The sequence below is a fragment of the Myiozetetes cayanensis genome, unplaced genomic scaffold (genome assembly GCF_022539395.1).
Source record: "Myiozetetes cayanensis isolate MyiCay16 unplaced genomic scaffold, myiCay2020 scf4, whole genome shotgun sequence".
Lineage (NCBI taxonomy): Eukaryota > Metazoa > Chordata > Aves > Passeriformes > Tyrannidae > Myiozetetes > Myiozetetes cayanensis.
In genome coordinates, this window is record NW_026087631.1 from 63,616,516 (window position 1) to 63,629,516 (window position 13,001).

At 41.1% G+C, this 13,001-nt stretch overlaps 1 protein-coding gene across 4 annotated transcripts in view; it reads right to left on the reverse strand.

Moving 5' to 3' along the window:
* Positions 1-13,001, reverse strand: part of LOC126647378 (protein unc-13 homolog B-like) — a 108,031-nt gene that overhangs the window by 45,731 nt on the left and 49,299 nt on the right. For all 4 annotated transcript variants that reach the window (XM_050329564.1, XM_050329566.1, XM_050329563.1 and 1 more), the window contains exons 13-18: positions 10,719-10,869; positions 9,639-9,707; positions 7,069-7,158; positions 5,489-5,623; positions 4,556-4,689; positions 3,555-3,640 (exon numbers count right to left, since the gene is read on the reverse strand). In XM_050329564.1, the coding sequence (XP_050185521.1) occupies positions 3,555-3,640; positions 4,556-4,689; positions 5,489-5,623; positions 7,069-7,158; positions 9,639-9,707; positions 10,719-10,869 (665 nt within the window). The remainder of the gene's footprint in view (positions 1-3,554; positions 3,641-4,555; positions 4,690-5,488; positions 5,624-7,068; positions 7,159-9,638; positions 9,708-10,718; positions 10,870-13,001) is intronic.

Consider the following 13,001-nt stretch of genomic DNA (forward strand, 5'->3'; position numbering starts at 1 on the left):
GGAAGGAGGCAGGGGGCAGTTTCATGCAGCCAGGCCTGCCACTCTTTCCACTCCAAACCCTTCACGTGGCCTTTGTGCAAGAAGAAAACTTAATGTCACTGCAGAGTGGAAGGGCCAGAGATCCTCAAGCCAGGAGGAAAGGTATAGAGCCACACATGAACTGGAGCTCTGACCTCAGTAGCTATTCTTCAAGAGACATTACCTACATCTTAATGCCTGGGACCCAGCAAAGGGGCTATTTCCCAGAACTGCTCAGTCCATCAGGTACTGTTAAAAAATTGGACTGATGGATCAGAACAGGAGTCTTCCTTACAGCACATACCCTCTATTTGTACAGCAGCAGTATGATCTTTCAAGTCTTCTTTGCAGATCTGTTTTAATGCTGGCATTAAACTACAGAACACTAAAGCTAGTGTGAGAAACTACATCCAAAGTGCTAAAACTATGGGTAACAGATTAAAACTCTTTGTCTATTCACAACTACAAGCTCTTTGTCTACTCACAACTCACTTCAAGGAGCATGAACTTACCACTTGGTGAGGTGAATGAGCTCATGTGATCCAGAACTTAGGAACAGAACATAAGGGAAAACATCACGAAGAAAGTTAGGAGCAAGTGTTATAGTCTGGGTTCATGTGCACATGAACATATCTCTACAAAATAGATTAGCTTTTGTTGAAGAGAGCTCCTGATGCATACAGACCTTCGAGCACACCAGAAATGTACCCAGGGATGATGCCACGAACCGGCAAAATGAATATGAAACTCTTAGTGCAGTTAAACTGGTAGAACTATCAGTGACTGAACCTGAGAAATGACAGAGCCAAGAGCTAAAGACAGCAAATCTAATCATCATCCTTCACATCATTCAATTGGTTTCCTTCAATCCCTTTTTTAACCTAGTTTAAAAAAAATACACTTAGCTAATCCAATCATCTGCATTTAAAATATATGTACTAAGGCCTATAACTGAATTATTGTAGAGCTTGTTCTAAAGGTTATCTTCACAAGTTTCTGGAGAGCAAAGCAGTGAGGAATCACACTTGCCTCAAATAGAATTTTGCACCCTGAGGATTTCTTGAATATATATTTGGAAGAGACACACCCCAACACTCTCTATTGCTGTCCAACCCTCCTGCAGAACTTGTGCAACTAGAGTACAAATACATTACCATGCAGTTTTTCAACTTTTGCTCAAAATGCAAATCCTCCTCTGTCCATCACCCGCCTTTGTGTCAACTTTTGTCAGCAATAAATATTTCGAAAAGGGATGGTCTTTCAGCAAGTATTTGCTATGCACTGGGGAACTAAGGGGTGGAAACACGATACCAGTCCTTGTCTTAAGAAGCTCCCAAGTGACCAGAAGGTTGTCAGGAAAAGGTAAAATAAGCCCAGATTGATGAATGGGAACAGAGTCAAAGGGGACATGGTATGAGATGTGAACAGAGAAAACCTGGGAGGCCAAGCGAACATGGCAATCAAATAAAGTCATTAAAAAGACAAAGAAAAAAAACCAGTCAAAGTCATGACTCCTTTAACAGTCAAATTCACATATGTAACCTTTTTACAGTTACATTTTGGATGCAACAGGGAAAGAGAATCTTAGGAAAGTAAGCAACCAGATTTGGAGAGATGTCACGGCTGCAGAAAAAGGAGGAAGATAGGGCACTTGCAACAGTTAGAAGAATAAATTGCATTATATGTTCTCAACAGCAAGCACACAGGAGTAAATAGAACCATAGATTGGCTTGGAAGAGACCATAATGATCATCTCGTTCCACCCACCGTGCCATGGGCAGGGACATCTTCCACTAGACCAGGTTGCTCAAAGCCCCATCCAACCTGGCCTTGAACACTGCCAGGGATGTGTCACTCACAGTTTCTCTGGGCAACCTGTTCCAGGGCCTCAACCCACTCACAGGGAAAAGTTTTTTCCTAATATCCAATCTAAACCTATTTGAAGCCATTCCCCCTTGTCCTGTCACTCTATGCTCTTGTAAAAAGTCCCTCTCCATCTTTCTTGTAGGCTCCCTTCATGTACAGGAAGGTTGTAATTAAGTCACCCGGAAGCCTTCTCTCTTCCAGGCTGAACAATCCCAATTCTCTCAGACTTTCTTCATAGCAGAGACGCTCCATCCCTTCTATATAAGTAAGGACAAAACTGAAAGGGGAGCTAAAACGGTTTGCAGGAGCAAACAGTTTCTAGGGAAAGATAACATGAAATTATCACTGTTGCCTCAATCTCTAACATATCAGCAAGTAGTGACAGTCCCTATAAAAGACGTTCTTCAACAAAGTAGGTCTTAGTCCTTCTTCCCAGTGTCTGTTCTTACATCAGCATGACCTCACAAGACAAAGGCACTGCGGGGTACAAGCATATATAAAAAGCTGCTAACACAGAATTGAGAACATTTCATCCAGCCTTGCAGCCTGCTGAACTCAAGCCCACAGCTGGCAAATAGCCTCCCCCCACAGCACAGTCTCTGTATCTGTTGCACTGACAGAGATTAATAAAATAAATGGAGTCAACCTTCTTCACTTACAGAGCAACCCCACAGACTGTTTCCAAAGAACAAAACACAGGAAACTCTCTTACTGGCAGCATTTTTGTCCTAGCAATTTGAACTGAGAGTCTAATAGGCTCTCATTTCTATAAGCAAGCTCAAACCAAACTGGGGACAAGTGGATTGAGCAAAATTTTGTGAGTGACCAAAAGCAGTAGGTTTGACTGGGGTTTGGAATATGAATACAAACACTAGCATGCCACAAACAGCACCAGCACTTCTCTTTTATCACAATAGCCCCTTATAGGTGATCATAGAGCCCAATACTGCAAAATACTGAGAAAGCAACTGCTACCACAGCTGCAGAGCTAGTGGGAGCTGGATGCTCTCTGAACCTTGTAAAAAGCTGATAAGATTGTGCAAATCAATGCATAGAAATAAAATCAAGTTCAGAAACTGTAATCAACCACCTGAAGAGTACTTCAAGTAGCAGAATTCCTTTCCGGAAGTTTGCTGGGCTTTGCATGCCTAACTCTTTTTCAGAAACAGTAAAATTTCTTCCCTACCAGGAGGTGGAATTATGTAAAGGCTAATTCAAAGTGAAGATGTCTGCAGCAGGAATTTTCTAACAGCATCTTTCTGCCAATGGCTTAGACCATCTATGCTGTACTATCCAGGGAACTAGAGCCATGGCAAAACCCAGAGTCCGCCCACGTCTTCAGCCCTTTTTACCACAGTACACTGCAGAATGAAGCTGCTGCTGGCTGCTAATCTAAGCCAACGTGACCTCAGGTCAAAGAGAACTTCTGATTTCAAACCAGCTGGGATGACAATAAATAGCTTGCAACACAGCCTGACACAGAGGCCTGGAGCTCACACAGACCTCGGCCTCAATTCTCCCCCATAAGGCAGCTGTGCACAAACAAGCCACTGGAAATCCCTGCTCCAAAAAGTGCTGCTACTCCTGTGCTTAGGCCTCATTTTCACCAAATGGATGGAGAAGAAGAGATCAGCAACAAGTTAGCTAGCAGCAGTGAGACATTCTCTTACCTTCCATGGCGTATTTCATATCCTGGGCAAAAAGACTCCACATCACCTCTGCGCTGATCTTCCCAACTGCAAGCTCCTGAGGAAACCTGAGGGGACATTTGGAAAAGCTTTGGTATGTGGCAGAGCAAAAGGCTCTTCTTTATTCAGCTCTGAGCTACACTATATACTGAAAAACTCAACCTTACAGAACTGCCTTCACCCTGTATAAAGGTCCGGGTGTGAAATTTGGAGACGGTGAACTGGACTCTGTGGCATAGATTAAGTAATCTGAAACCAACACTGGTTTTAACTCATAAAGCCAGACCCTGGATGTCTTTTCAAGTAGTAATGTATACAATAATTCTGGGAGTGTGATCTCGATGCCCTTGCACCTTTTTCCCTTTCCTTGTCCATTTTTTTATTCTCCGTTTCAAGGGTTACTAGGCTGACATGTGAATGATAATAACCTAAATGTTAAATCAATGATCACTAGGGCATAATCCAGCTGTTTGTGTATAATACTGTGTCAGATCTCTCTCTCTCCTGCTCTGTGGGACTGTTGGAGGGGTGTCCACTGGTTAAACAGACCCATTTCAGGTTCCTTTCCAACGCTATGCCAGCTCCACCCAATGCAATCTCCCAGTGCTGCACTGAACACCATGTTCCTAAATCACAGTGTAAGGCACCACTGTGTGCATTAATGTGCACCCCAGAACTGCTCAACATCAGAAAAAACCAAAAAGAACTCTCACCCCGTTTTCAGGTGCCTCCCTGAGTTCAGGATTGTAATAATCAGGGTGTTTGTGCTCGAACGCCAGCGTAACTGAACCTTTTGAAACTCTTCCATCCCAATCAAAAAGAGTTATTTATAAAGGCAGAGACAGATAAGACAGAAAGACAGACAGACAAGATAAGTACTTCTATAAATGCACAAGTGACAGAAGAGAAAGAAAGCAGTTCAACAAATAAAGCAGAGCGCACACAGACTAGTATTAGCCACACGGGACATGGAAGATTCTTACTGATTCAGGACTGGGGTATAGGAATTCTTGTCCTCTTCTATGATGGAAACTATCAAAGTGATAAGCTTGGGCCAGAAATCAAGGTTCCTGATGCTGGGGCCCTGTTCCTCAGGAGGAAGGTCCTGATTTTTATTCTGGGAAGGAAGCCATTGGAAAAACAGCATAAACTTTAAGGGGACAGAAAAAGCTGGCAAATGTAAATCATCATCCAAACTCCAAACACTAATTACCTGTGGGCCTTTTCTCCGAAGAGCTTAAAATTAATAATTACTATTGGCAATTTGCCTGATCTAATGCAAAACACAGTAACATGCCAAACCATGTTGCCTACTGGTGGCCTCAAACCCAACTAATCCCTGTTCTGTCATTTACCATGCCAAGAGCAGGCCAGGCTCCAGGAGTCCTGCTGAGACAATTATTTTCCCTAAGCTAATTCCAAAAACTTGCTTTTTAGGCACCTGGTTCATGACTACATCCACACTGACACATTGTGTGTGCATTACTACAGAGTGGTTAGAGGAGCTTTTATGGATTTGAAAACAGTTTGTGTCTAGAGGCACCTCCTAAACTCAGTACAGGATAGTGGCTGCTAGAAAACAAGGTAAAATTTCACTGCTCGAGGTTTACAAATGTTAAAGTTTCCTGGATCAGTCTACGTCTGCTCTAATTGGCTTTTGCTCATTCAAAGCTACATCAAACCTTCCCTTCACAAATAACTGCTGAGACTGGCAAAATGCATCATAATTAGTGTAAAACAATTATCATCCTCCACTTACTAATTAGCGCTCATTATTTGATTACAAGTTTTGTGCATTCAGAAGATAACAAGTCACGTAATTTTGTTTGTGTTGGCTTTTTGTATCAATTAGTATTCTTGTTATGATCTTAAGGAAATCAGAAGCTTGGACTTCTGCCTTCTTATCAGCTACTCACAGGGTCTGTCTGGTACTCGCGACTGTACAGCTCATGACAGTTGTTGAAAATGTACTCGTAGGTGGAGTTGAGACAAGCTTTCACACAGTCCTTCACTACCTGGCTGGCTCGGGGTGGGCTCTGCAGCTCTTGGACCTGGCAAGGAGACAGCAAAGGGAGTCAAACAAAGCACTGTTCATAAATCAAGCAGGGAAGGAACACAGTGCCAGTTTGGGAACCACCCAGGTCTCGGTGGATCTGCTTTCAGCAACTTGTGCTATCAGTGACCTGAAGCCACAAATGGGTCACTCTCCCCAGGTATCAAAAAGCAGCGATGACACTCCTCTCCCCACAGGACCATTTGCAGACTAAAAAGAGATCCTGAAGTGTCGAGGAAGATTTCTCAAAATAGACAGATCATGTGGCTTGATATGTGTATAATCTGAGACAAACACACAATTTCTGCTGAATTTATAGGATTTTGTTACAAAGCCAGCGAGTAATCTTTCCCAACACTGGAATAATGTACAACAGACCAGCAGAGCAGATAACATCTGATCTGGAAAGTCTTACTGAAGACCACTTGTATGCCTTCAAATACAAAAACGTGCATTAAGGACATCTTTCATCACAAGCTTTATTGAATTTTAAAGCACATCAGAATCCCTAGGGTCATGCCAACTGATACGCCTTCTCCTCTTGCAACAGCAGCTGTTTTCATTATTTCTTTGTTATGTTGCTTTAGAAAAATGCTGCAGGAGCACTTTAGACTAAACAGATAGGCAGGCATCACCCTGCAAATACAACAACGACCCAGCAACTTTGATACTGTCAGTATCTCTAAACTTCTCAGAGGATTTCTATAAAGCAAACTTTCAATACAGACAGACTGTCTGAATGAACACTTAAAATAGAGTTCCAAAACATCATTTACCCTAAGGGTTAGGAGTAAAATTTTAAGAACTTCCTGAAACAGCTCAAATTTAACACTTGGTTTTTGATAAGATAAAAATTTCTAAGTGACATGTACAAACTGATGGCAGCAGGTTGTAAACTTTAAAAAAAATTTAGAAACCAATACTCAGAAATTAAAAATAATCTCATTACACACTGCTAGAACAATAAACTTAACTACAGAACCAGCACATTAGCATTCATAACAACTCCTCTGGATCTCTACAGAGAGTTATTATCTTATTGCAGTATTTTGCCACCCATGAGATAAACTCTAAAATATTTACTAGATAAAAGATAGTGAATAGATGGTAGTGACTGATATTTTGTAGGAAAAGCTTCCTAATGATGTTAACAGAAGCAAATTATCTTCCTAAAACTAGACAATTTTCTTTATTCCTCCTCCTTTTTTTTTATGCCATATTTATGATTCAAGAACCCTAGGCAAAAACCAATTTACATCTTCACAGTGCAAAACACAGTGAAGTAAAGACAAAATGTGGATGTTTATACATGTTCACAGATGATTTCCATTTTCCTTAAGTGTCTAAAACAAAACAACGTGAAACAATGCTTTGAAAATGGGAAATCAACTCCTGGGGGAAAAACTGCAGAGGTGCCATTCCCATCCCCACCCATATCACTACCTTCATCCTGAAAAAAGTGATGCTGGTCAGCAAATCCACTGTAGACTTCAGGTCCTGCAGGCGTTCACGGCTGCTGGCTGGGAAGTTATTCTGTTGACAGAAAAGGGAAATCCTGTTGGAAAGCACAGCCAGATCCATGCAAGGCTTCAAGCATGTGCTAAATAAGGAAACTGTCTTGGAAACATTTCCTGCTCAAGTAGCTTGTACCAGTCAAAACAATGCTCAATAAATAAGGCCTTTTTGCTGCAGGAGCTTATCTGTTTGCTTAATTAAATAGCTTCTCATAAGAATGTAAAGTCCGTGGATGCCAGAAGACTGACAGCCCTTGGCGGCAGGAAATCTCTCCTTGGCTGCAGAAGGAGCAGGCTGGGAACAGCCTCGCCCCTGGCAGCCCTGGCCTCTTGCCTGAGGTTGCTTGTGTGGGCCCTTTCCTTTCTGCACTCACTGCTTGGTGTTTTGGTTGCCCTTCTGAGATGTTGAGAGGTGTGGTGCATTAACACCTCTCCAGAGAAATAAACTGGACTGAGAAGGAAAAATGAGCACTGTTCCCTCTAAGAAGGAATCGTAACCACTCAGTCACCTGTAAGACCCCATCTGCCAAGATAACTACATATCCTTCAGTGCATCCTTCCCTCTAATGCATTTATTTTACAAACCCTTCCCATCACCCTGCTGTCCACAGACATACACACCTTCCTCTTCCACTCTCTGGGTTCCACTGAAACTAGAAGTCTTGTCCCTTCCATATACGACACATATTTGTGTATGTGCCCGTATGTATATATATGCATGTAAATACATATGCTGACTGCAGAAAGTTTTGTTTCCTGCATGAGATCCTCCCTCTCTGACCTCAGGCACTGCACCCTTTCCTACACTCCCACTCTCTCCAACCCGTGTCCTTTAACTGCATTCATGTTCCTCAGCAGGTTTTTCCATTAAAACCGATGTGATTTTCAGTTCTGCTGCAAGTACAATAGCAAAGGCAACCTCCACTTGGGTAGTCTCTTCTTATTTGCAAGTTCAAAAATTATTTAGATACAAAGGTAAAAAAGGGCAGAGGAGAACAAGTGTTCACTTTTTATTGAGGACTTGAAGAAGAACACACAGTCTCTTGACAGTAGTAATTGAGTATTACTGCAGTTCAGCTAACCACTGCAAACAATTTAATGCTCTTTGCAGTTATTTGTAGATGCTCATTTCTAGATAACTCTCCTTTTAAGGTTAACTTGTCTACATGTGGGCTCTGTGGAACTCAGGGTATTTCTCAAAATCAAAGACTTTGAAAGGTCAAGATCTAAGTACAAACCACTGCATGAATGTGAAATGCTGTCTCCTGTCTGGAAAGCTGCAAACTAACACCTTTTCTTCCGGATCTTAACCTGCTCTTCAGGGGTCTTAAAATAATTACTAAATGCTCTCACATTGCTTCAGACATTTCTCTAAATATAATGGCAATTAGATAACACCTTAATTATTAGAATACACAAATCTTTCCTGGTCCTCTATGTAAGATCTTACTTGTTTGTGCACAGGTCAGTTGCATTAGCCACCAAAAAGCAGCTTTTAATGAAGACCAAGCAAACAAAAAAGGCATCACTGCTACAGATTCCTATTGCCATGCATTGATAATTTGCCTTCTGCTACTCAGTGGCTCTATTTAGACCTTCTATTACTAGTACTGTAGCTTCAGAATAGCTCTTCATATACTATTCCTTTTATCTTCTTTTGCACTCTGCCCCTTTTCCTTTTTGTTCTCTCTTCCTAATGCACTTCTCTTAATCTGCTCGTGTTTTTCTCCTACATATGTTTTTTGTGTTTCAGATGAATGCACTAATCAAAAGAGGATCTAGTTTAAAATAAATAAATAAAACCAAAGCTCACATTTTGCCACCATTTTTAAAATTTTCAATGAATTAAACACCAACTGAACTAATATGGCAAGGAAATAAAGAAAAAGAAAGCTAAGTCACGTGATAAGAGTATACTGACTCTGCAGTAACAGAGAAAGAAAGCAGAAGGTTTACGAAGCCTGTTAGATTAATGCCAACATTTAAAACTCATCTAATCACAAAGTGTTGAAGAGGAGAGAGTCTCAAATCTGACAATACATCTTTTGTAGATCCACAGTTAGGGATAGTGATTTAAATTTGCCACATCTCAAATAACTGACAACATGGTTGTGGGTTCTCTAAAATATTTCTGCCATAGTAGGGGAGAACAACTCTGTTTTCCATTTTTAGATGATACCTGAAGTAGCTGATAAAAGTAACTAAAATAATTTAATCCAATCCAACTGGCGTTTCTAGGAGAGTATCAGAGATAAGCACAGTTCACAATCCTCAAATTATTTTGGAAGGCTTGAGGAAGTTATAAAAGAAAAAAAAACATGACTTAAGTTCTGTCCATGAGGAAAACTAAATGGTATATTTGAGTAATAACAAGTTTGTCATGACAATTCCTGACGACACAAACTACACAAAAAGTTAGAAGCATATGAGAAATCCAAATGGTGTGTTTCCCCTCTGCCCACCAGAATGCCTGAAAGGACTCTGTTTATTCCCACTCACCCTGTACATTGAGAGATCAATCCGAAGTGAATTATGAAGCTGGTCCAGAAGCTTCACAAATCGTTCTTTCTGTTGAGCAGAGAACACCAATAAACACCACATATCATCACTGTCCAATCGATGTTCAGAGTAAGCAGCAGGCTATCAGGTAGTGTCAGATCTCATGAGAGCAGGAGGAAGCAGTATGGATACATGGCATTGTGGAAACAGTGTTTTCTTTCGATTCTTGGATTTACTTTTAAACTGTAATTATTTCTGAAGTCTGTGTAACGTTAGAATTGTCAGAAAAAACACTCCATAATTACTCTGAAGTAGAGGCAGAAGAGAAACCCCTTTGATTTCTAGCCTGCAATTTACACCAAACTTGTATTTAAGAGAAAATATTTATTCAGAGATGAATAAAGTACAGCAGAAAAGGGTCTAATTCAGAGCAATAACACAGCTTCAAGACCTTATCTATTAGTTCAGTGACAAGCAGTTCAGTGACAAGTATTATAGGCTTCTTGTGACATATCTTTCTGAGGTAGATTTCTCCACTGGCTTCTGATTCAGCACTGTGAACATCTCCTCAATCTATTTGCAAATTCTCAATCTGATGGGAAGCATAAGCCTTTCCAAATATTTTGTTAGCATACTCAACTCCACCACAAGTTATGTAAAAAATATTTTAACCATTAGAGGGATAGACATTTCTTGTGGCTTCGAGTTTGTTTTTTCTTCCTTAAAGACGTTGCTATTTTTAAAAACAAAGTTCTGAAATTACTAGATTGCATGGTATATTTCACCAACAGCATCAGCAGCCTGAGTTTAGTATTGTTTGCTCATTCCATACCATCTGTGCCCTAGTGTAACGTGAACATAAAGAATAAACATCACATTGCATTACACTGATTGGTATAAAAAACGTGTGATGATGACGACAATAAACCCATGCTCTTTGTGTAGTCTGAAAGAGTTTTACTGCTTCCAGCTCCTCATAGATTTGAGGTTCCTTAAACAGAAGTTATTTACTGAAAGGTGGAAGCACCGCGGGGAAGTTACAGAAGTCCAATTGTAACATCACCAAACACGCAAACATACCCCAAAATTGGAGGCTGCAAAGCGGTCCGAAGCAGACACATTTGTGGAGGCAGTGGTGTGTGCATAATAAGCATTGATATTGGCAAGTAAGGTGCTCATCACAGCTGGCACGCCTGGGCACATGTATTTAGAGGAGAGACATGCAAAATGCCTGCAAAAGGACAGTTCTGTAAGTCATTGTGGTCTTTTCTGAGTGGCAGGGCTAGACTTTATCCCTTCAATAGACCCCTTATTCTGGTGGGCACTGACAAACAGATGCAAGTTATGTTTCATCCCTTTACGTAGCTTTCCAGCATCTCAGAGCCTTTTTCAGAATGATGCCATCCAGACAACAGCTCAAAATGAGAAACCCCTTCACTACAGCCCTTTCTAGATCATAAAACAACTTCTCAACTATTTGTTGCCAACAGCTTGTGACTCAGGTCATACCCTGGGTCCTGATGCCAATTCCTAGAAGCAAGCCTGACACAAGGTAATCTATATAATTTGCTGCTGCTTGAGGCAGACATGGGTTCTGAGGCGACATGACGCAGCAGCAACTGCCTCGGAGAGGCACAGAGGGAGCACACATGCTGGTATTTCTGTGTTGCACTGATATGTGATTCCTCATGGCTGACCCTTCCAACCTGCAGGAATCATGCCCACTCATTTGCATTTTCCCATTCTCTCATTAAATGCAAGGACCCTCCTTCAGGAAATCTCAAAATTATGCCAGGAGTGCCCAGGCTCATGAAATGATTAAATAATCAAAGCAAATCTGTTAGACATAAGGGGAGAAAAAAGTAATCAGAGCTTAAGAGGTCCTGTATTATGCGAGGGGGGCAAGTAAAGTTCATTCCAACAGGCAGGAGAGTTGAGCTGTTTTTAAGCTGGAATCTTCAGAACTCCCAAATGAAACCTGGAAGCTACTTTCCGAATATAGCTTTCTGCTGAAGGAACTCACAGAATCACAGAATAGTTTGGGATGGGAGGGACCTTAAAAGTCCTCCTCTGCAGTAAACAGGCACATCTTCAACCAAACCAGTTTGCTCAAAATCCGTGACCTTGAACATTTCCAGAGATAGGACATCTACCACCTCTCTGGGCAACCTGTCCATCCCGTATTTTACCACCCTTGTTGTAAAAAATTCTTTCCTTTTATGTAGGCAAAATTTACCCTCTTACAGTCATGCTTGCTACATGATACTTATGTACCAACTGGTCATTTAGGCACTTGGTAAATAGATATAAGCACATAAATTGGCTTTGTTTAACATTAAGAAGAGAAAACGTGAGAAGTAGGGATCTAATCAGTGTCTTGACTACTTAGCAGAGAGGGGAAGGTTAGAAACATAGAATCAGTCATTAAGGCTGGACAAGACATCCGAGATCATGGATTCCAACCACTAAAGTAGCATGGCCATTATTTATTTTATCACTAAATCATGGCCCTAAGTGCCCCAGCCACATGTTTTTGAACATTCCAGAAATGGTGATTCCACCATTTCTCTGGGCAGCCACTTAGGGAGAAGACTGAGCCAGGTCAAAATCCTTTCAGAGGGAAGACTAAAAGACAGGCAGCAATATGCTGCAGCTACAGCATAAGCAATTCAAAGTACGATTTTCCAGTCTGGATTTTAACCAGGAATTTCTTTCCCAGAGCACTACAGCCTGAAGACAGGAGCTAAGAGAGGTAGCAGACCTTCATCCTTGGAAATTTTCCACGTACTGAAAGAGCCCCAAGCAGCCTGGTCCAACTTCCAAGTTACACCTGTTATAAGTAGTGACTAGATCTACAGAGAAACCTTACAATACGCAGAAAAGCTGCTTGCAAGGTGACATGAGTACAGTTCGTAACTCACCCATGGACCCATAACCCAAAACTTTCTGCTTCTAATGTGAAAGAGTTCACTTTTGTCTGCTCTATATTTACATTTGAAATAAGAAATAAGCTAGGCACAGCGCTACTAGTCTGTAAGAAGAATGACTAATCCCAAATCCAAGTAAAAGTATAGTGACAAGGAGAAGGTTCTTTGAAGATGAAGAACTGCATTAGCCAGCTCCAAAGAGGACAAATCAGTGGCTCCATTACTCAAACTTTCTATAAATGCCTTCAGCAGCATCTGGCAAATCAGTCAGTTCAAAGGACTGTAACAATTGCTGCGGCAGTTGTGTAGGACAAATGCTTTCACAAAACCTCATCCCTTCTCACATCATCAGAAATATTCAGTGGGAATCCTGAGCAATATCTTTTTAACAGAAGAGTTCTCAAATAGGGATTTTTGACAGTCTGAAAACAGGAAT